At 38.7% G+C, this 24049-nt stretch overlaps 3 protein-coding genes across 4 annotated transcripts in view; 2 read left to right on the top strand and 1 right to left on the bottom strand.

Annotated features, from left to right (window-relative positions):
• Window positions 1-19096, top strand: part of LOC126376986 (protein polybromo-1) — a 35976-nt gene extending 16880 nt beyond the window's left edge. The window contains exons 14-32 of one of the 2 annotated variants that reach the window (XM_050024551.1): window positions 241-402; window positions 734-940; window positions 1917-2096; window positions 2866-3014; window positions 3744-3862; window positions 4192-4305; window positions 5022-5188; window positions 6279-6345; window positions 6906-7011; window positions 7435-7568; window positions 8222-8341; window positions 9321-9444; window positions 9580-9750; window positions 11914-12053; window positions 12769-12871; window positions 14229-14424; window positions 14875-14981; window positions 18070-18229; window positions 18656-19096. In XM_050024551.1, the coding sequence (XP_049880508.1) occupies window positions 241-402; window positions 734-940; window positions 1917-2096; window positions 2866-3014; window positions 3744-3862; window positions 4192-4305; window positions 5022-5188; window positions 6279-6345; window positions 6906-7011; window positions 7435-7568; window positions 8222-8341; window positions 9321-9444; window positions 9580-9750; window positions 11914-12053; window positions 12769-12871; window positions 14229-14424; window positions 14875-14981; window positions 18070-18229; window positions 18656-18941 (2812 nt within the window). In that variant the 3' untranslated portion in view covers window positions 18942-19096. The remainder of the gene's footprint in view (window positions 1-240; window positions 403-733; window positions 941-1916; window positions 2097-2865; window positions 3015-3743; window positions 3863-4191; window positions 4306-5021; window positions 5189-6278; window positions 6346-6905; window positions 7012-7434; window positions 7569-8221; window positions 8342-9320; window positions 9445-9579; window positions 9751-11913; window positions 12054-12768; window positions 12872-14228; window positions 14425-14874; window positions 14982-18069; window positions 18230-18655) is intronic. The other variant, XM_050024552.1, reaches the window with a different exon arrangement.
• The window catches only part of LOC126377010 (soluble guanylate cyclase 88E), a 327862-nt gene that overhangs the window by 131202 nt on the left and 172611 nt on the right, over window positions 1-24049 (top strand). The gene's annotated exons all lie outside the window — the stretch shown is intronic.
• LOC126377176 (protein BCCIP homolog) lies at window positions 19264-23861 on the bottom strand. Its single transcript, XM_050024869.1, has 7 exons — window positions 23652-23861; window positions 22035-22161; window positions 21518-21645; window positions 21148-21284; window positions 20612-20748; window positions 20107-20252; window positions 19264-19444 (listed from the first exon to the last, which is right to left on the bottom strand). The coding sequence occupies exons 1-7, from the start codon at window positions 23769-23771 to the stop codon at window positions 19373-19375; spliced, it is 867 nt and encodes a 288-aa protein (XP_049880826.1). The 5' UTR covers window positions 23772-23861; the 3' UTR covers window positions 19264-19372.

Genomic DNA, 24049 nt, shown 5'->3' on the forward strand with positions numbered 1-24049 from the left:
AGGGGAAAAAGTAAGATGATTCCGTGCTTCGCAAGCCACGCTAAGCCGTTGGTCCCGGGCACTAGCCCAAACACCTCCACCAACCCGCAGTGGAACAGCGTGGTGGAGTATGCTACATAACCCCTCCGGTGGATTCAGGGGAGGCCTGTGCCCTGAGACGTGTATAGGCTGTTTATGTTATATTATGTAGTCTAACATTTGTTTTGGGTATTTGTTGAACAATGTCGTTATTTTTCGCAGATGTTATTCAGACAGCATGGCAGAACTGCCGGAGCACGACGAGACGTCCAACGGCGAGAAGGTTCGCGCGATATCTCTGGACCTCGTCAAGAGGAGACTCGACAAGGGACTGTACAAGCGGCTCGATCACTTCCAGCAGGACATGTTCGCTGTTTTTGAACGGTGAGTTTTTAAACCATCCTGTGTTTAAAATGTAAAGATCTCACAACAGACAACAACAACACATGTACGATAAGCTGGAAAAGTCCAATCAGTTTCTTGCAAAGTAATAAATTAACTGGTTGCACTTAAGACCTGGTTACATGTCGTTTCTGTAATAGACCGAAAACACCTACAAAACAATAAATTTTATAATTATGACAACTAATGGCTCATAATTTCACCACTGTTTACAAATAATTCGCTGGGGTCAGTGACTGAACTTTTGCTCTTTGATTGTACATTGGTTCCATGCGTTATTAGACAATATGTGCGTTATACGTGTGTCGTTCAGTGCCCGGCGCCTGTCCCGCACGGACAGCCAGATCTTCGAGGACTCAGTGGAGCTGCAGGCGTACTACATCGCGCAGCGCGACCTGCTGTGCCGCGCCGCGCTGCAGTCGCCCGCGCTGCACTTCACGCGGGACGCGCTCGCCACCAGCGTCGAGCTCGTCAAGCAGTGCAAGCTGCTGCAGGAGACCGAGGACGAAGACGAGACCAGGTACATGAGCTTACGTAAAATAGTCCCTCTTGGAGCACCAGGCATGGCTTTTTTATCTCTGGAACGACAAGGTGTGCTACAACTGCCTTCGAGCAACACCACACCCCGGACACTCCATACAAATTCTTTATTCAAAAATTTTATACTCATTATTATCGTCGCCGCCTACGTGTGAAGAAGACAAAGCCTTTGCGCTCTCCCTCTTCCTCCTTAGCAACATTTTACAACCATTTAAAAGTAAGATCTAGATTCAGCACAAAAGTAAGACTATTCATTATATTTAATTTCTATTTATTAATATTCTATTTTTATTATATTTATTTATTAGTAAGATTCTATAGCAACACAATAACCATGAGTGTTGCAACGGTTTAATTAGTTGTCATCATCATCATCATCCAAGCCGTGTCCGGCGACGGCGACTCCTAAATGTCTATCCCAGGTCGATGTTATGATAGGCTCTAATATGACTAGCAAAACCGAACTTCGATTTGAAGATTAGTTGTATGAGGATATCGAAAAGGTTGAACTGAAAACCGATCTTACCAACCTTGGTGTCAAGTTGCAATTGACTCATTATAGTTTTTACGGTAATACTGTCTAGACCATATTGAGTGATATAGGAGGGTAATTCGATTTTTGAATGCCTATAATGTCTCTGATTTCGATCTCCCTTTTCTAAAGTAGAGCAGTACACCATAAGGCTGCGTTTCCATTGACGCGGAGCTGTGCGGAAATGAGCGGAGATGTGCAGGAATCGACCAATCACCGTGAGGGAGAGAGTGACAGCGTCTTCGTTTTTCGCTCTCTCGAACGTTGTGATTGGTCAAATACGCACATCTCCGCTCGTCTCCGCCCATCTCCGCGTCAGTGGAAACCCGGCCTAATGCCTGCTAATTCTGCTATTAATTCTCATACCCAAATTCCTTTATATGAACTTTTTAAACAATCATAATATAATTCAATTCATTGACAGGTCAAGCACAGACGAGTCAATGACAGCAGGTAACGCTCCGCCACAAACACAGTACGGGAAGGGAGACTTCGTATATCTGCAACCAGAGAAGGGGTCTAAGGAGCCCGCCATAGTGCAGTGTGAACGGGTTTGGACCAACAACGAGGGCGTGCCCATGATGTACTGCAATGTCTATTTCAGGTGAGGGTTTAGCATTGTTATACAGATATATGCAGGCGCGTTGCCTACCACCTGCGGCACGCTGGGTGGTGAGGATGGTATCCGACGTGCCGGCAGACTAGGGGAATGATTGGTGATAACGATGATAAATTAGAAGCAAGCAGGAATATATACATTTTATTAAAAACACTTCACAAACAGTGTAGGAATATACATAGTTCACAATATACACACTTCACAAAAGGATCAAGAATTAAGAGGGCACGGCCCTAAACAGTATAATATACTTGTGTTGTTTTTATGAAGGTCGGTGATGCAATGAGTCAGTGTAAAATGAAAGGAAATGCGGAATAGAATGAGAATTTCGTAATTTAAAACGATGACGGTCAGAACGAAAGGCCAGTATGTGCAGAGTTTGTACTCTGCTACACACCTATCACGTTGGTCTAACAGGAAGCTTGATGAGGCTTGGGTACTAAAGTTCATCAAGCAATCAATCAATTATTTATTGCACAAAGATAAGTATAGGACATGTACAAACGAATAAAATAGGCGACCTTATTGCTAAACAGCAGTTTTTGCCAGGCAACCTTAGGGTGAGAGTACTTTATGTATTGGAGCGCGGGATGATGGAATACAAAAAAGAAATAAATATATTTAAAAAAACAATGGGAAAACAAACATAATTCATCTTGCGATGGATGTACCTCTGACTACGCCGATTGGGATATAGTCGTTAGCTTGTGTTATGTCTATTGTTTCTTTTCGCTATAATCTATACATCTTCCAGGCCTCACGAGACATTCCACGTACGCACACGCAAGTTCCTCCAACAAGAAGTGTTCAAGACCGAAACACACCGCACCGTGCCCCTGGACCAAGTATTGGGACAATGTTATGTTATGAACGTCAAGGAGTACTTCAAGTTCAGACCCGAAGGTAGCGTTCAATATATACGTTTGGATTATGTCTGTACTGCACACCATTGGTCGCGTACCCGGAATTTAATAATGTAATAAAGACGTCTTAGGTAAACTTCGTTTTCATATTAAATATGTAAACAGACGATCTGTTGAAGGTCGCGGGAAGCCGCTGGATGCGGGCAGCGCAGGACCGATCGTCGTGGAGATCCTTGGGGGAGGCCTATGCCTAGCAGTGGGCGTCGTACGGCTGATGATGCTGTAAACAGAAACTACTCGGAAGAAGCATTCATAAAATCAGAAAAGAATCGACACAGTGCTATGCGCACGACGGCATAAACACTTTTGTCTCAAGACGAGGAGAAAATTTAATTGAAAAAATCTGTCTTTGACGGGACTTGAACCCGCAGCTCTTGTCGAGCCGGGATGAGCGTGTTAACCATTACAACACGGGTCCTCCTCTATTTTCTCTTTGTGAGTTTCCCTAAGCACGAGTATCTCTCTCTCTATTTAAGAGCTGCGCTCTTGTCGGTGGAGTAATCTTCTCTCTTCTTCCCGCCAAAACCTTCACCTCCCGATACGACACGACCTGCACCTTCTCTTTTATTTGTTTCATAAATGTTATCCTAGGTCTACCCCTTCCTCTCTTCCCTTCAATTTTTCCTTCTATAATGTTTGTTATAAATGAATCTTGTCGTATCAGGTGGCTATATAAAACAAAAATCATTTAATCACTATTTTATTACAGGTTTCGTGGATAAGGACGTGTATGTGTGCGAAAGCCGCTACAGCACGAAACACCGCTGGTTCAAGAAGATCAAGGTGTGGGAGGGAGCTGAAAAAGAAGTCACTCTTATTCCCAGAGACGTAAGTTGTAGAATTCCACGTGCCTACATTACAAACGCCTTTTATTTCATTCCATTTATAGTTCATGTGTAAGACCCGTATAATAGGGGGCGTTTAGTAGATAGATAGATAGATAAAATACTTTATTGAGCACAATGGACACAAAATACAAAGGACAACATATACAGAAAAGCACAACAGGCGGCCTTAGGCGGCCTTAGTAGTGAAATATACTAAAAAATATACATAACAATTATTTTTTTTAAGTTGTAAAATGAACCATTTGAAGCCCAAGCAGTTAGGCCATAACCTATATACGCTATAACATTATTTATTTACTTTCTATATAGGTACCTCTAGAGCCAAACAGAACAGTGTCCGTCTTCCGCGAGCGCGTTGAGAAGCACAAGGACGAGCTTGCCGAGTTGGAGATATTGGAGAACGTACAAGAGAAGGAAAGACCGGTAAGTTAGCAAAATGTTTGTAACGTAAGTTGATGAATATTTAATGGGTGCTGATTCGTTACCGGGTGAGAGCCCTCAGCGCTCCTTATTTAATAAAAAAAGATGCTAATTTTTGCAAACACCTTCTTTAAAAGTTTCACCTGCCATTTTCCTATCCTATCGCCGGAACATTTCGCTTGACATTAACTCAGAATCATGAGCAGAATCATACCCCTGAGTTGATATGAAATGGACGCAAAAATAAATATTTAAAAAAAAAAAATATTTTTTAATTATTTTTATTTCCATACTTTTGCGACGGAAAAATCCACTTGATCAATGAACAATGGTCTGAATCATCCCTCAAAATTTTCGTTACGATGTCACTAACACCCTGTAAACCTATTTCACATATCACATCAGAACTTGTCATTTGCGAGATGAGACAGGTATATATTTTCGCACGCAAGTTGAAGGCGACCGTTTCAAAAATAAAGCCCCTTTAGACACGTACTTAATAGGCGTGTTACGTATCATTCTAGGGTCGATTAATTCTTTGAAATATTTTTCCTCTCAGACTACGCCCTGAGCCGAGGTTCGCGCCCAACTGGGCATTCTCAGGCCTGTTGTCTTAAACGTTGTACCGGATGAGAGCCTTCAGCGCTCCCCATTTGTCCGGCCAAGTAGTTAATGCCAAAAAGTTACGTCAAAAAAAAACTTCTCATTATTGTCACCAGGACGTAGTGATGTACAACCCGCTGGGCACGGACGATGAGAACACGTACTACGAGCAGTACAACACCGTGTGCTCGGGCGTGATCAAGACGGGCGACTACGTGTACGTCGTCACCGACGGCGGCAAGCAGATGATCGCGCAGGTCGACACTATCTGGGAGACTGGCGAGTGAGTACACCAGTGACGCGCGCCATCATCATCTCCCTAGCGTTATCCCGTTTTTCCCATACATACGCACATGCATACAAATACATACACATACGGTCACGAGCATTAATATGTATGTATACACTTTGGTACCATGTCACAATAACTTTTTTGACAAATTGGACTGTAAGTCTCAGTAAATGTCAAATATGTTAGTGCGACAGAGACCTAAAGTGGGTACATTATATTGCTCATGACTGTACATACACACATACATACATACATACACATAGACACACACACACACACACACACACATAGACACACAAACACATACATACACATACATACACACACACACACACACACACACACACACACATACACATACACATACATACACATGCGTACACATATATACATAAACTCAAGCCTATTTCCCACCGAGGTAACATTATAACATTGATGATGAAGAATTTGTGACATTTCTTGGATTCAGGGACAATACAGTTTTTTGGCTCGTGGCCATAATGGGAAATTATGAAGTAATGCCGCATACCTACAATACAAGAAATAAACATAAAATTGCTATTCAAAATTCTAGATTAAGTTAATTAAATTCATCTTTTTTGGGGTTATGTATACGTTTTTACAATAAAATACCAGATATTTAAAATTTGTCAGAAAATAAATTTAAAGCTCATGTGAAGCTTACTTTATGTAAAAAAGCTTATTATAAGATTAATGTCTACCTAAATGATAAAAATGTCTGGTATTGAATGTGTTCCTCTAGTTATTAAATAACTTGTATTGTATATCCTCATTGGTTTTTAAAAGATGTGTTGCTGTTTCAGTTTCTTGTCATTTCTTCTCCTCAGCCATAACACCTTGCGAAATGACGTAAATTCAAAAATGTTACATTGACCTTCAACAAGTTTATCTATGATAATTACGTTGAATAAATGATTCTGATTTCTGATTATTAAAACACAATTTCGACAGTTGCTTGTCTAACCACCACCACCTAATACTTAGTTCATATGAGCTTATGTATAAGCATAACGTGCTTGTGTGACAAACGCTTTAAATGAAATGTTTACTTTTGTTTCAGCAACAAATGCTACTTCCGCGGACCGTTCTTGATCTTCCCTTCAGAAGTATCCAACATCATCAGTAAGGTAAAATATCAAATAGCAGTTAATTTTGAAATTCTTTATTTAAACATCTTATTTAAAATTTTGTATTCGTTTGGACCAGGTTAGACTCAGAACACTTGAGCGTCTAGTTGGATGTGACGAAGTTACGTATGTTTCTTATTTGGCAAAATTGTTTTCTTTTGTAATTAGTTTTGCCTATACAGGACGGTTATAAATTATATTTTTAATTTTTATATAAGCGTTTGCAGTTTTATTTCAAAGATTTAAGATCTCTTAGCTATTAGTTAACTGTGTTTTAATACATAATATTATTAGCGAACTCCACTCACATAGACAAATCGAGGTATTGGTGTTGTGGGATTTTTATTATATTAACGATTTTTGTTTTTTTTTTTATGAAAATTAACATTTGATTCCTTTGTCTATAGAGTATGGTAAGAACTAACTAATATAATCTACGCTGCTATGTTATATTATCGATATCATATTGGCAATCTTCAGAAAAGCTCACACAATTGAACTGTATGAAACAATATCTCCTACAATGTCAAGAATACTACAATGTCGTCTATCAATTACAGCCTTTCTACAAACAAGAGGTGCTCCTGACAACGATGCATGACACAAGTCCACTCGTGGGCATCGTCGGCAAATGCGCAGTGCTGGACTACGATGACTATCTCAAATGTAAGTTTGGCAACTTCGGAAAATACATAAACACAACATTAAAAAACACAGACAAACACATACACAAACAAAACCAGTTTTTGTTTTTTTGCTGATTGTCCGAAAAAGTAAGATGATTCCGTGCTTCGGAGGGCACGTTAAGCCGTTGGTCCCGGCTATTAGCCGTAAAAATACCTCCACCAACCCGTATTGAAGCAGCCTGGTGGAGTATGCTCCATACCCCCTCCGGTTGCGCAGCAGTGGGACGTATATAAGCTGTTTGTTATGTATGTTTTTTTTGTCGGGGTATTTTTTTAAAATTATTTTCAGTTAAATACTTTTGCGACTGTTAATTCTACTTGATATCAACATAGAATCATGGTCTGAATCATCCCCCTCAGTATTCGTTACGATGTCGCCAGCAGCCTGTATTGTTGTCCGCAGGTCGTCCGACAGAGATATCGGAGGGCGACGTGTACGTGTGCGAGTCAGTGTACGACGAGTCGAGCCGCGTCGCGCGCAAGCTCAAGTCCGGCCTGCGCAAGTTCGAGCACACGAAGGACGTCACTGTAGACGAGGTACGATATTCCTCTTCTCGTTTGGGTTGTAAGATTATTTTTTGAAGTGACTTATTGTAAATTTGCCGCAGATGGCATTAACTACTTGGCCGAACAAATGGGGAGCGCTGAAGGCTCTCACCCGGTACAAAGTTTAAGACAACAGGCCTGAGGGTGCCAAGTTGGGCTGAGGGTTGTAAGATCAACGACCGAACTAGTCCACGGTCCCTACACCATTAACTCATTTATTGCGTGATAATACCGGCCCACTGAGTTTTTTTCAGGCTGTCCAAGGTTAGCTGGAAGAAATCCAACCAACGGCTTAACGTACGTGCTTTTTGTAATTATTTCTTTTTATTTTGGTGCAATAAAGTGTATTTGTATTGTATTGTGCCTTCCGAAGCACGGATCATCTTACTTTTTGGACAATCAGCCTGTAATTTCCTAACCAAACTAGGGATCACAAAGTGATTTTGTGATATGTCCTCACCGGGATTCGAACCCGGAACCTCCACTGGACCACGGAGGCCGTTAAATCAAACTTTCAAAAGTGCTACAAAACGAAGAACCGAAACAAACATATGTGTAATACAAAACAAAAAAAAATACAACAAAAGTGCTATGTGTTGTGATGAACATTATTAAAGATTTTCTAAAAAGATGTATGTTTGCAGATCTACTTCTTCTCGAAGTCTCTGGGCCCGCCCGCGCTGGCCACGCCCCAGGACGTGCAATCCTCATCCAGCGCCTTCACGCAGAAGCCCTTCAACCCCACCATACATATGGATTCCTTGGTAAGTTACACGTACAGATGTTATCTCTACCGGGGTGGCCAGAAGTCTTGGATTTCGCGGGTCAGATAGGTAATCGCTTCTGTAAAAAACATACGGACATATCAAATCTTTTGGGTAAGCAGACCCTGTGAAAAAACGGGATAATGCTAAGGAGATGATGATGTTACGTCGCCATTTGTCTGTGCTCAGCTATTTATGTCGTTTCGGAAATAAATTGACATACTCATAAGCAATACCTGTCGGCAATAACGTCCAGCTCGACATGATTATTTTATATATTTTTTTTACACTGCATCTGTACAAGTGTACTATATCCTCTGCAGAAGGTTGTCTGGAAGAGATCGCTCTTAGCGATAAGGCCGCCTTTGCCCACATTAGAATAAGTTTATCCTGTAAGTGTCTTGTAAATTTGTGTGCAATAAAGTGTTTTTATTATTATTATTTTGAAGCCCCACCTCCCGCGGCATATTTTTTGTTGCGTCATTTTTGAGCCATAAGGATGCTTCCATGTTTAATGCCGATTCACCGATTATTATTATATTTAGGTGTCTAATATATGAGTATAATTATATATTTAAACATAATTTCTTTTCATGATTATTTGTTCTTCTTCTATTCTTCTATCGTGTGGGTTGTGAGGTGGATTATCAACCCCATCAACCCTGTTGTCAGGGTTATTATTGAGCCGCCAAGGGCCCCTGACATGGCTCATGTAACGACTACTTACTTATATCGGTATTATTTATTTGTACATTTTATATTTGTTTAGTTTTTTGTATACTCTTCTGTATAAGGTATACTGCGTAACCTTCTAAACCCCATAATATTTCCCACCGTGCAGGGTTGGATCTCTTTCAGAGATAAGCCTACCTTTGGTTTTATATTTTCATTGTTTTGTATTTTCTTGTTATGTGCACAATAAAGAATAATAATTATGGTTTGAATGAAAGAATTTTGATTTGGATATTGTTTGTCGTAGGACGGCAAGCCGCAGTTCACGAACCTAATCAACACGACGATCGGCAGTCAGGACGTGGAGATGATCCTCGAGAACTCGCTTGACGACTCCTCGCTGGCCTCACCCGCCACGCCGCTCTCTATAGGTACAGTCATGAGCAATATCATGTACCCACTTTAGAACCCTGTCGCACTATCATATTTGACATTTAATGAGACTTACGGTTTAATTTGTTTGGCTCAGTGACTGAACTTTTGCTCATTGATTGTACCTCCTCCAGGCGGTAACAGCAACTCATACAACCCATCAATGTCGAGCGGCACGGAACGACCAACCGCCACACCGGGCAAGAAGAAGAAGGAACAGAAGCAGAAGATCGTCACCGGGTACATACTATACTCCAGCGAAGTAAGGAAGGCGATCATCGCCAACAACCCCGAGTCTACTTTCGGTAAGTTTCTATTCGGTAGCTAATACTGACGTACATAATGCCTTCAGTTCAGTGTGACAGCACTAATAAATAGTGCCGTCGTGTACTTTCGACGAATTCAGAAAAGAGATAGAGCTCATTATTTTTACGAATTTTAAATTTAACTGAGATTTGTGAAAGTTCCATATATTCAAAAGTATTCAAAATTATACCTCTAATATTCAATAAGTGTCTAAATTATGGAAAATAGGCGTGACCTTATGTATGTATGTAATTCTGTATAGAAAATGGCGATGTATGGTAAGTTTTAATAATAGTTGGTGGTGTCTATTGTGTGTCTAACCCATTTTACACTTCTCATCAAAAAAGTCGAAAAATATGAAAGGTCAAGTATAAGGTTCTTAATCCAAAAATTTTAATATAATATTTTCACACAAGTCTGGGAAGGCTCTGTGGTGGGAATACGATTGTTTTTATTAAATAAACTTTCAAATGTTAGAAAATATCGATATTTTTGATGAGAAGTATTATATGTTCACCTATCTTTCAGTTAAGAGAAGCCTATGATGTCCTGTCTTGCATTTGAATCCCTCCTACCCAAAATTGATATTTACTGTGTCAAAATTATTCTAACACTATTCATACAATTATACAAATCTAGCCGGCAAGGATAAACCCTCGAAACGTAGGTATTTCCATGTTATATTAATATATAGCAACTTTATTAATAATGTTATGTACCTATAGAAAATAGTACAGAAGTCTTTCTCTATAATTTCATTGCAATTCTGTTATAAATTATCTGGATTGAAATACTGCTTAAACTTAATTATGTTCGATGAATGAATGGAATAAAGGTAAAAAGGCTACATTGAAGCAATTCACCAGAAAAAGCAATATTGCTATTTTTTGTCATTATGTAGACAGAATTTGCATATGTTTACTACATGTTATGTTTAATACATGTGTTTTTAGGTGATTTGCTTCAATATGGCCTTTTTATAAAGGCATTTGACGAAGCGTATATAGTTTATAACTATATTAGTATATAGTTTAGATAATGTATTTAATAATGCAAAATATGTACCATCCAGAGAATTTGAAACTTAATTGCGTATGAAGTTGTAAAGATATGATAATTAGATTTCGTATTAATAGTACTACATAATCTTCCAATTGGCATTAATTATTTCCTACTTCGTAGCTAAACTATAGAAATGTTTATATAAACCTTTAGATCACATTTAATTTCATTTTATAAAGTAAAGAATAATACGTAGATATTTAGTGGTCCAATAGTTTTATATAAACCAGTGTATCATCCTTTGATGTTGTCTCGTTAATCTTTTACAGCCTTATTAAGAAACGAGGACTAAATATAATACCAGGTTTAAAATATAGTCCTTGCCGCGAAAGAAGTCCCAGTGTCGTAACCTGTCGTCGAGTGTCGCAAATTCTGCATAGAATTATCATAACTCGTCAATTATTAATTTTATACCTCGTATTATCTTTAGTTCTGGTTAGTGTTGCTTAAGTCAACGGGTAACAGAGCAAAAAATGATTTTTGATATAAAATAGAATGAATGCGGACAGCAGTCGTAAAATGGAGCGCGCATATCATGCGCGACTTCGACCGAATGATTTGGTTTGTTTATAGCATAGCATGCTATAGGGCTGGAGGCGTTAGTGTCTTATAAGTATGACGTGTAAGCACGTAAAATTCTAAGTCTATGTGTATGACTGATTCCCCATGACCACTTATCATAACCAATCGGAAAATAATTTCATCATCACTAATTTAAGAGCCATGCTCTTGTCGGTGTAGCATAATCCATGCTACTTTTTAGGGAAAAGTAGGACAGAGGTTTCCCTTGCCTCCCGCCCCGCAGTATTCTGTCTGACGCGAGTGGGATGGCGCCTAGAATAGTCTATTTCAAAGCCGTCCCCTGTCCTCCGCCTCTGAATAATACTGACAGTTACTGCTGCCCTCTGTCAGGTTCCAGGTTACAGTCCCTGTGACGCGCCCCTTCTCTTTTTTCCTTTTTTTTGAAAATAAAATAAATATCAGAAAATCGTATAAATAAAAAATAATCTGCTTATTTTGTTCTGTTACTCTTTGACTTACGTCAGTTGCTTCTACCAACCGTATAGTATCCAAACTTGACTTACAAATTTCCTGTGCAGGCGAGATCTCTCGTATAGTGGGGAACGAGTGGCGTTCGCTTCCTACGTCCACTAAACAGAGTTGGGAGGAGCGTGCGGCAAAGTGCAACGAGGAAACCTCGGCCAGGCTCGCCGAGGAGATGCGGGAGCTTTCACAACACGTTCGTACCTGTTTATTATGCTTATTTTAAAATCCGTATTGGCCCACTACAGGCCATCGGCATATAGAGGGGGTAATTACAGACAATAAGCCAGTTTCCATCTAGTCAAATCAGTTACTTTTTACTAAACGTTAAAATACGAAATTACTAAAAATTTGTATGAAAAATCACACTGTGACGTCATAGAAATACGTGATAAAATGTCGGACTTATTATTACGTTTTTCTTGGTTAATATTCATAAATAAGTTAAATAGAAAATGTTTTTCGTTAGTTTTCGATCTGTCTTTGTTTAGTAATCAGAATTTCATAATTTATCTTCTTACACGACCTAATTGTCCATCGTGGCGCGGAATCGAGATGTCAGTTTTTTGGAACACTTCAAAGGAATTGTGGCGTAGCGTGGTCTGTGGTGTTCTCACAGTGGCCCATTGCTCAGATCGTCAACGACCGTACTGTCGTGATCGACGAGGATTTGGGTATAGCGTTCATACACTTCGAGTTATTTTTTTACATAACGTCTAAATCTCTGATTAAAACACTGATTAATAATTCATCGATTGGCATAGGTGGCGTTATGATCGGCGGAAATGGACTTTGGGTTTTACATCCATACATTTTGAGCATTGTGCTCTCAACTTTCAAGTATAGTTTTAAGGTGTCCATGCAATTTGCACCGGCTATATGCAAAATTGTTTAAAGCAAAATTGTTCCAGACCCCGATGGAGATGACATTCGAATGTGCTTGGGGTGACTGCGACTACCAATTCGAAGATGTCTCAGACTGCATGGAGCATTGCATCGGCGACGGAGGGAACAGTAAGTATTTATCACGAAATATACATGTAACAGCTTGAAACACCGACATGGATAACGGATTTACACCAAGAATGTTTTAAGACCTAGCGACGCGACGCGTTGCGTGTGTGGCTTGTCACACTATGCAAATCCACGTGACAACGCTTTTGCGTGAATGCTCTTACACATCGCCATATGTTTGAATTCACCGTTGAGGCCTGAGGCGCTGTCTTCACGAGCGAAAGAATCGCGACGAGTCTGCCCTTCTATCGTCGGAGAATCTCCACGAACAAGCGATAATTCCGCCGCGTATCGTCGCGAGTCGTAACGGAATCGCAGCGTGTCCGCGACGACTCGTAACGGAATCGCCGCGTTTCCTTGACGACGCGTTGTGCTATTATTTGTTCGGCGAGAGGCAACGCTGACTACGCGCTCGCTGCGAGAGCTCCAGTCGCGACGGGCTCGGTGCGATGTAATGACGTGTCGCGCGCTCATTGCCACTCGCCGCATCGCCGCGATAATATCGCCGTGTGGAGACGGCTCCAAGGAGAATGTAAGAAATACGTGGCACGACGATAATATCGTCGCGATTCTCTCGCTCGTGGCGACAGCGCCTGAGACTATCGATATTAAAATTTTCTTAAAACTATTATATTGTTACGTGGGACTTAAGAAGTGGCTGTTTATACTATACACCTCTGCCTAGTGTTGTATTATTATACGTAATCTTATATTTTTGTAAACTGTACTGTGTTATTATCATTTAATGCTGCATCAGTGATAGGAACATACGTTGAGACGAAGAAGCCTAAGTTAGAACGTGAGTATGTTTCTGTAAAACTAAAGACAATGTATAACAATTTTAATACACTTTGTACTTCATGGTATTTACTTCTCTGCCAATATTTTTTTTTTAAACTTATTGTAGATTTGCCGCAAATGGCATTTACTCCTTGGCGGGAGCATTAACCACTATATCTGCGGCAAATCTACTAAGTCACATAAAAAAATCTGTCGATGTCTGTACGGTCACGAGTACTAATATGTATACACTTTGAAACCATGTCACATTATCTTTTTGACAAATTAAGTCTCATTAAATGTCAAATATGATAATGCGACAGGGTTCTAAAGTGGATACATGTTATTGCTCATTACAGGGGGGTTAAAATGGCCACATCGAAGCAATTCATCTATGAAAGCAATATTGCAATTTGACATTGGCAATGCAAACAAATGTCAAATAGCAATATTGCTTTCTTAAATGAATTGCTTCGATGTGGCCATTTTAACCCCCTTGTACGTCGTTTGTTTCTCGCTACATACGTAGTCCAAAACTCTGCTATCAGAATAATCTAACCTGGTTTTCCCCCAACATGCGTGTCGGCAGCGGGCCACGTGCAGAACCACTACCGCGGCTCGTTCAGCGACTACCCGTGCCTGTGGCGCAACTGTGCGCGCGTGCGCAAGGGACAGGCGCCCTTCCCCAACCTGCCGCGGCTGCTGCGACACGTGAGGGACCTGCATGTCAATAAGGGCAACGGGAGGATCATGCCCATCCATGAACGGTCCAGGTGAGCATTTTCTTTTTTTAATATTAAATTGTACATTGACCAACTTAAAGATGAATAGAAAAGGTTTAGTACGATCTACTCTGAATCGGCGTGCGTGTATGATACGATTGATGAATGTAGAGGAAGCAAGAGAAGTGTGTCAGGATCGAAGTAACTGGATATCAAATCCATCCATATTCATGGTCTCTGCTTACTCCAGTGGGAAATAGGTGTGTGTTCATGTATGTATGTAATATTAAATTGTCCACAATATTGTTTCCTAAAAAAGTAGCATGGAGAATGCTACACCGACAAGAGCGTGGCTCTTAAATTAGTAATAATGAACAATACCCTTTAAATCGTCGGGTTTTTACTTTTTCTCCAACGTCTCATCCGCCTGAAACTACTGCAGCTTCTCAGAACCTGTATAGCCGAGGAATAATTTATCAAAAACCCAATCGAATGTTCCAGAAACTTCATCCCGTCTACGAAGAAGCCGCCGAAGGCGTACTCGACCAACTTCCGCAGCGGCGTTATGTCCCCCGGAGGTACACTCTCTAACACTAGCGGTAGCCAAGGTTTGCATGACACTAACCACAGTGCCTCAGCTTATAGTGAAAAAACCACGAAAGCGCCTTTTTCATAAATCACATTCGTTAGCACTGACATCCTATAAAGAAATAGACTCACTCTCTAAGGAATGATTCTAAATAAGTGTCCGAACCGTGTTCCAAATACGTATACATTAAGTTATATAGATAGTATAAGTTCGTTCCCACAAATTAAGATTTTATTGCTGTCAAAATAAAGTGCAATATCGGTTGGTTGTTGTTGGCTGTTAGCCGTAAAAACACCTTCACCAACCCGCAGTGGAGCAGCATGGTGGAGTATGCCCCATACTCCCTCCGGTTGATTGAGGGGAAGCCTGTGCCCAGCCGTGGGATGTATATAGGCTGTTTATGATATGATATCGGTTGTACAGTGTAGTCATGAGCAATATCATTTACCCACTTTAGAACCCTGTCGCACTATCATATTTGACATTTAATGAAACTTACGGTTTAATTTGTCAAAAAAGTTAATGTGACACGGTTTCATACATAATTAGCTTAGATTACTCGTAACCGTACAAGATGCGCGCGGACACTTTTACAGAGATTGGTCGTCTATTTGTTATACATGGTCTATGTTAGGAAGTGATTTTTGTTAACAAAACTTCGCAAGCTAGTTTCTCCAAGAAAAAAATTTGGTCTCACATTTTACCCGGATTTAAATAATTTGCAAGAAACTAAGGGTTTGTGGAAAAAAATCATTTTAGATTGTGATTTTACGTGGCGCTTGCGTGGTCTACACTATGAGGCGTCGATGTACAGTATGGCAATAAACAGTAGACTTGATGTATCGATGTTACTTTCAAGTGTAACGGGCATCTTTGAACCAGGTACAGTCATGAGCAGTATAATGAGCAATGTAACTTTAGGACTGTCGCACTAACATATTTGACATTTAGTGAGACTTACACTGCAATTTGTCAAAAATCATGTGACATGGTACCAAAGTGTATGCATATTGAAGCTCGCGACCCTACGAGAGGGGACGGGATTATAGATTGACTTGCATTGTTTATGCAATAATTTAAAATTAAAAAGTGTATATTTTTTTGATTCAACGTTTTCCAAATCTAGTGATCTATTATGCGAATTTTGACAAATTTATTTTTATTTTAGTCTGACAACTCTAAAAATAGTGCCGTTCTTTACTTACAACGACCGCAAGACAGAGATAAAGATAGTTTTAGAACTCGAACTAAACCAATATTAAGTTGGTGTCTCCAGAAATCTGGGGGGTCACAATGACCATATCAAAGCAATTCATCTAAAAAAGCAATATTTCCAAAAAATATGTTTGTTTACTCATATAGTATGGGGAACTGTCAAAATGTAAGGGCACTCAACAGTAGCGACACCTGATGGGAGAAATAGGTAGTAGTTTTATCCTCATTCATAAAACTGTTTTATTATTTAGTTATGTCAAGAATAGTTTTTTTTTTTTTTTTAATAATTAGCGTTGTCTCCGTGGGAGGGTGTGTATTCTGTACATCTTTGCCTATCCCTTTGGGGATAAAGTCGTGATGTTATGTCACGTTATGTTGTAACACCTGCCTTTAGAGATCTCTATTATATTGCCCTACAATTTCTACTCTTTCTTGCCAAACCGTACAGCTAATCATGAGTGTTTTTAACCCTTACATATAATATTAACAGTTAATGTACACTTAACATTGTATGTATACGCTCAGTTGAAAACATTAATATAATAACCCGTATTCCATCACTAATATAAATTATAATAAATCACTACTCAAGCAACCAATTTAGGGCTAAGAATGAAATTAATAACAAAGGTTGTATTATTCCGCTTTATATTGAAAGCCACTTAAGTGCCTTTTTAAAAAACACATTTTCCTCGATACATTTTAATTAATTTCAATCCGGGTAAAAATTGAGACCATTATTAGTTTTAAATTACATGAGGGTTTAAAACCCGCAGTGGAGCAGCGTGGTGGAGTATGCTCCATACTCCCTCAGGTTGATTGAGGGGAGGCCTGTCCCCAGCAGTGGGACGTATATATATAGGCTGTTTATGTTATGTTTTATGAGAAGTTAAAATGGCCACATCGAAGTAATTCATCTAAGGAATTCATCTCAGGTAATTTAAAACTAATAATGATCTCAATGTTTACCCGGATTGAAATTATTTAAAAGAAATCGAAGAAAATGTGTCCATTTTAACCCCCCTGGTGTGAAACTAGCTTGTATAATGCGAGGTTTTGTTAAGTGTAATAAATAAATAAATAAAATAAATAAACAAATAACACATACGATTTTCCAATATGCGCTTACGTGGTTTTCACTATAAGGCAACGATTATTCTGCTTAGTTTTTCCTGTAAGGAAATAAAATATCACTTATCCTGGTATTCTACCCACTTTCTAAACTGCTTCACTTCTTTGTGTACATATCATCTATTAACAAGCTATCAAGGTATATTTTTCTTCACACATATTTTCTACAACATACCCATTCAAGTTTAAGGTCGGTTGAGCTTTGGATATGTTTTCGATTCGTCTTTTCTATGACGGTTTTAAAGCCTTGGTATTGTATGTGCCTGTACTTACGTATTAAGCACGATTCGAATTCGTACGAAAACGCATCTTAAGTGTGACCGGGTTGGTTGTCCCCATCGGGAATCGAACCCGGACCTCCAGATCGTGAGTCTAACGCTCAAACCCTCTGAACGGAAATAAACATGGAAGCAGTCTCTTCATACCCGATGCAGTACAAAACACACTCACAGTAGCAAAATTATCATCCACTGAAATAAAATAAAAAAACACGATAAATGTTATTGATTTTACGTCGCTATTTGTCCGCGCTTAGCCACTTACGCCGTATCCTAAATAAGTTCACATACACATACCTTTATACCACAGCAGATATGACGGTGTGATTTTGAAGCCCCGCCTCTCGTGGTACGATTTTCGTTGCGTAATATTTGAGCCACAAGACTGCTTCTATTTTATTTTCGTTCCATAACCACTAATCCATGGAGACTGCAATAAAATTAAAGAAAGGAAAAGTATGAATGTAGCGGGTGTGGTTGCAGCGTCGCTGTCGGGAATGTCCCCGCTGGCACGCAACACGCCGTCCCCGGGCGGCGAGGCGGCGCTGGCGCCGGCCGCGGCCCCGCGCGCGGGGCTGGAGCCGCTGTTCGTGCCCGCGCCGCCGCGTGCGCAGCGCGTCACGCACTCCGAGGCGTACATACGGTTCGTATTATGCCTCATTAAATAAAGTCGTGAGATCGAATGTCCTTTTGAAATCCAAACAACATTATTTAACTATTGTGTCCGAAAATCTCGGTCTTAGGAGGTTAAACCTTGATGGGAATGACAGCTGCCAAAACAATTTTTTTGCTGTGTATATTCTTGTCTAATTAAACTATATGTAATAAGCTATGCATCTCCATTATATAAAAAAGGTAGCATCAAAGGTATTTAAAAGGTACCATCCTTAATAACCATGATCAATAACCTGATCTCCGCTCTGTGTACCAATTGGAACAACAATTGTGTAACAACAGCTGTTGAGCTGTTGTTGAAACGACTGTATTTTCTTACGGTAATTACAATTAATTACCGTAAGTCTTCGTCTACATCCAAGCAAAATACAAACAAAACCATATCTCCCTCCAGGTATATCGAAGGCCTTCATTCAGAGCAGAAGTACATTACCCCCTGGGAGAAATCCCTCACACCCATGCCAGTCAACCCGGACCCAGCTCAGTTCAACATGCACAAAGTCCCGTCCCACTGGATGACCGAAGAAGCAGTCAACGGTTACTTGGCTCATGACAAGAATCTCTCAGAAACGGACATCTCAAAAATGGACCATAATAGCAAGGTCCTAAAAGGTCTATGTGCCTTGAGAGACTTTCTTATGAAAGACGCTCTTTGTGTTTATAAGAATATATCAAATTAATTCTATAATGTATAAGACTTTTTTCTACTTAGTTTTATTAAGAATCTTTAAAATTAACGTGTTTTTGCGTCGTCGTCTCGTGTCGTGTAGTTCTTTATTATTATTTAAGTGACAATTTGCATTGAATAGTATTACATTAAAATACATTTATTAAGTATTTGGTTTTTATTCATATCGATATTAACAGGAAATAATATTTGATATACCTTTTCTAGGACATTAGCAGAGAAGAAAAATTATACTGCATATCATCGTGAAATTTTGTGTTAACTTATTTCACCGTTTCTCAGTTATGAAAAGGTAAATATTAAAAAACGCTCAATTACACTTAAAGCTTACATTTAATATGAAGTAGTATTAAAAATATAAATATAATAGTACATGTATGGCATAAATATGTCACTGATGAGTGATGCAAAGCGGCGTAATGTTTATGCGGATTCTACCTCTTCTTTCATAAGTCTCACTAGAGTGTTGAATTTCTTGCCCTCGAAGATTAGTACCTGGAAAAAATATAAAAAAATTATAATATATAATAGGTATCGTAAAACCGTCAGTAGACTTGATGTCACGTCTGACAATAATGGACCATGCCTTTGTTAACACTTTCAAGGACAGAACGTCTAATGACGTTCCGATTCTAAGGTGTCATACTATCTATAATGAACCATCAATGACCCATGGTCTCCGCCCGTGAAAGGGTTAACATTGTATCCCAAGTGGTTGCAAATTGTATTTTGATTACTTGTAGTTGTACCAAAACGATTGGCATGTATTTATGTATTAGGTATACTTGGAACAGAGGTTTGTAGAGGTACATAATCACGATAGTATTGAATTCTTATTTAACGTTATTCATTCGTATATTTTACGAGCTTACAAACCAAATTCGCCACCTTCGTGGTTTTGAGCCGTAAGGATAGCCTTCGTGATACTATAACACATTCTTAAAAAAAATATTATACGAAACTACCTAGATCATCCTTGTAGGTTACCTGGAAGAGATTGCTACTTTAGCAATAAGGCCTATTTTTATAGCTAGCTAACTGATTATAATTGTTTATTTTGAGTGGAATAAAAGTTTTGTATTGTACTGTAGGCTGTCCCGTTTCGGGATGTGTGATACCTAATTCATAGACGGAAAACTTGTAATTTATACACGTACCTTCCTGCAAGGCGTCATGGCACCGCCCTCGTAATCCCACTGCGACAGGTCGGCCTGCTCCGTTACATCCACATCGAAGCTGGCGAGGGCTTCCTCCACCAGCGGTCGCTCCTCTTGGTTGGCGAACAACACTTCTGATGAGTCATCTGTGGGCAACAATAGCGGGTTAACCTTTGTGTAAGTTAGAGCTAAAATTAATCAAAAAGGGAACAATAAAAATTAAACGTCCTGAGATTTGGAGACAGAATCAAAATCCCTACAAAAATGCTAAATGTTGTGATTTTGATTAACCATAGTATTTTGACATCAAAATCCCCACGATTTTTTATTGGTTGAAAAAATGATAAGTCAATTTATGGAAACTTAGCCCCTTATAGGATAGGATTTCTATCTGTCAAACTATTACACAAACACCATAGACCATTTTACTACATACCCTCAGAAATAAGAAGCCAAATGTGTTATATATTTGCTCTCAATCCACTGTAGAACCAGAATAACTTACCTCCAGTATTGTACGTCTTGCTGATCCACACTAGGTACTGGAATGTGTAGGGCATGTTCTTTCGTGTAGCCTTCTCCAGCTCAGACTGTAATGATGAGAACAGTGGCACGCTGATAGCAGAGGGAATGTTGAGGATTCTGGAAATGATAGATTGCTTAGTACACAATCTTTTCAAGCTTATTAGCTAAATTGACAATTATATTAATAAGCTTCTATCATGTAAAATAATGCCTATTTACCGTTTAATTACGAGGACGACATTACGAGGTCGTTATTCTTTACCAAGTCCTTTATTAAATAAAAGATATTAAAAAAATATATCTTATTAGCTATTCTTATCAGCCTTTCGCAATGTTTGTCAATGACAAACATTAAAATTACATTGACCATAGGTTAATTTCATTAGGAATCGGTATTCGCCAGCTGTTTTCCAAAATTCGACGTCTGAGCGCCTATTAAACATGATACCTGAAACGGCTGGATCACTCCAGCTGAATTTAGTTAGAAAATAACATTTTATTTCATTCTGAGCTCACCTTTCATTAATAACAAGTCCAACATGTGCTGCGTCATTTGACAAGATCTGTTTGACAAGAGCTACTGTCTTCGCTTCAGCATTCTCCTCTGCAAGAGTTGTGAGCAACATTCTGATCTGTTGTATGCAAGGCTCTTCCTGGAAAGAGATACAACTGTATTATGCATATAAACTAATTAGAAGTTGCTGTTACAAAGTTCTAATAGATTATATGATGCATGGTATGGCGATAGGTGACTAGCTCATAAAATATAATAGGAACAATATCTCTCTGTCGGTTTTTACGACATGCCAGAACAATAAGCAACTGATTCACTAAACATTAAGCATGTAATATGCCGTGGATATCAAATGATACAAAATTTACTTACTTTTCTTTTAGTGATATTGACGACCGTTGTGACACCAAACACTCCGTCACTTCCATCATCCTCATCATCATCTTCGTCTACTCCATCATCAAGACACTGTTTTACCACACTGCCCACATAATTTTGTGCTGAAAATGAACACAGTTTATTTAGCTAATTTATAGTAGCAACAAGTAGAATACCAGCCACTTCGGTACGGCACCGTGCCGCGCCAATAATATCGTGGGCTTTGACCAATAGCCGTAGGCCATCTATCCACGTAGATAGCATTTGCTGCGTCTATTGGTTGAAAACCTCGATATAATTCACAGAACAGTTGCCGTGCTTACCTGCAGCATTGATAGATAATAAATCTTAACATTAATGATTAACATTTCATTTAATCCTGTTTATGAGAATAAGTATTAGCTAGCATACAATTTTGCACGGAAATTTAAACATAGGCTTCATTAAAATTGGTAACAGTCGAGTTTTGCACGATTATAAAGGTATAAGATAATAATACTAATGTACTCACAAATGATGATCTGTGCCAGAGCCCCCAGGTCTACATTAGACTTGAGAAACAGTTGTCGGAGTAGTTGCTTGATGCCATGGAAGTCGCAATCCTCAGGGTTGCGACCCTCGAAGTCTGCCTGCAGCTCCTGATATTGTTTGGGATATTTGAATAAAACTTAAGAAACAGTAAAGTTTACTAAACAAATATGGGAAACATGTTTTTAAACAACCTAATGTGATATAATTCTATGGAGAAGTATATTAACATAATATAAAACAGCCTATATAATGCACCAATACTGAGCACAGGCTTCACCTCAATTGACCATACTCCATCATGGTGCTTCACTATGGGTTGGAGGAGGTATGGAAAAGTATGTATGTTATAATTCCACCAAATTGTTTTATAAACAACTATTTCTCTTATTTTTAGGTTAGGCTAGTGATTTGAGCCAGTTATTATATATATTTCTAACATTATTTGAGTGACAAGGAGAGAGGTTTCTTGTTAAACAAGCTTTATGCATTTTACTAACTACCTATATCCATCTGCTAGAAAAAAAACACTAGACCATCATCAACATTGGTGGGCTACATAGTATAAGTTATTAGATGTGAGAAAATTAAATTTTTATATTGTTTACACTTAAGTTTTTTGTTATATTTAAAGTTTCACAGTTGCATTGGCGCTTCTGCACTGTAAAGTCGTGAAATGTAAAGAAATAATAAATAAATTAGAAGAATAGAAAGTTGCTCACTGGTCTCACTTTCTGAATACCCACCTCCATTCCTATAGTAGCTAAGAATATTAAATATTTATTATAATGTAAACAAAATATAATGTACATTGTTCAATTTACCGAATTATGCTGCATGTCTTGTGGATAAGTATTGATTATGATTACTTCATGACTACTTTCAATTATGAATAATGGCAAATTTTGTTTATATATTGTGGAATGGAATGCTTATTGTTTAAAAACATTGTGCTTGTTGACATTTTTGTAGTTGTTAATAAATTATACCTGTTACTTACAAGTACTAATTAATAATTATTGTGCAATGAAAGTAATTTATGATTAATTTAAGCATGACATTAGCACATTGTATATAATAATAATAAAAAAAATATATACCTTCTTAGAATAGAAATCATTTACTGTTATTTATATTATTCCCAGTATCTGGTGTCTTTAAAAACAAATATATTTTTATTAAAATAGAAAGGGCAGGCCTCTTTGCCCATTAGTGGGAGTATATTGGCTAGTAAACTTAAGTAGACAAGTAAACAAAAATAAATTGAAACAGCTTTGTAAACTTAAAAGACCCCAAGTAGTAGCATGTTCACAAAAGCACCAGTGCATGACTACACCGGCTAAACGACCTATACAAACGGGTTGTAATTGGAACCCTGGCTTTGTATACATATGGCACCATACCGCAACTTAATTTCTTTGTATTGTGAAATCAATGGCCTCGCACAAACTGTTCCCGAGGCGTAAGTACTTCGACCAGAACAGAAATAAAAACTTTTTGGAACAGTCTTTTTAAATTACATTACGATGATTAAAAGAAAACTTATTTATTGCGTTTTGTTTTTAAATGCCATGTGATTTTAAGGTTATGTCCGGCATACCTTATCGCCGACGAAGTTTCCATCAGAGTCGAAGTCCGAGTCCCGCTCGCTGCCCGAGTCCTGTTCTTCCTCACTCTCACTCTCGCGGTTTACCACTTCCTTGTTTCTTTTGTTAGACATTTTGCAACAATTTATTCAACTTCGCCGCACAGCACACACTACACGCGAATGTGAACGATCGCAAAACAAATCCCATTGAATTGAAATGACAGTGACGTTTACAAGCTAGTGTTGCCATGCTAATATAATACTTAGTTTAGTAGAAAACGTAAAATCGTAAGCAATTTATCTTCAGTTACTTATTAAAACCATGAAAAATAATTTGATTGGATGTGCGTGGAAGTAAATAATAAGACTTATTCATTCCATGGTGCATTGTTAATAAATTATAATTATTT

Source organism: Pectinophora gossypiella, chromosome 22 (assembly GCF_024362695.1).
Source record: "Pectinophora gossypiella chromosome 22, ilPecGoss1.1, whole genome shotgun sequence".
NCBI classification, from domain to species: domain Eukaryota; kingdom Metazoa; phylum Arthropoda; class Insecta; order Lepidoptera; family Gelechiidae; genus Pectinophora; species Pectinophora gossypiella.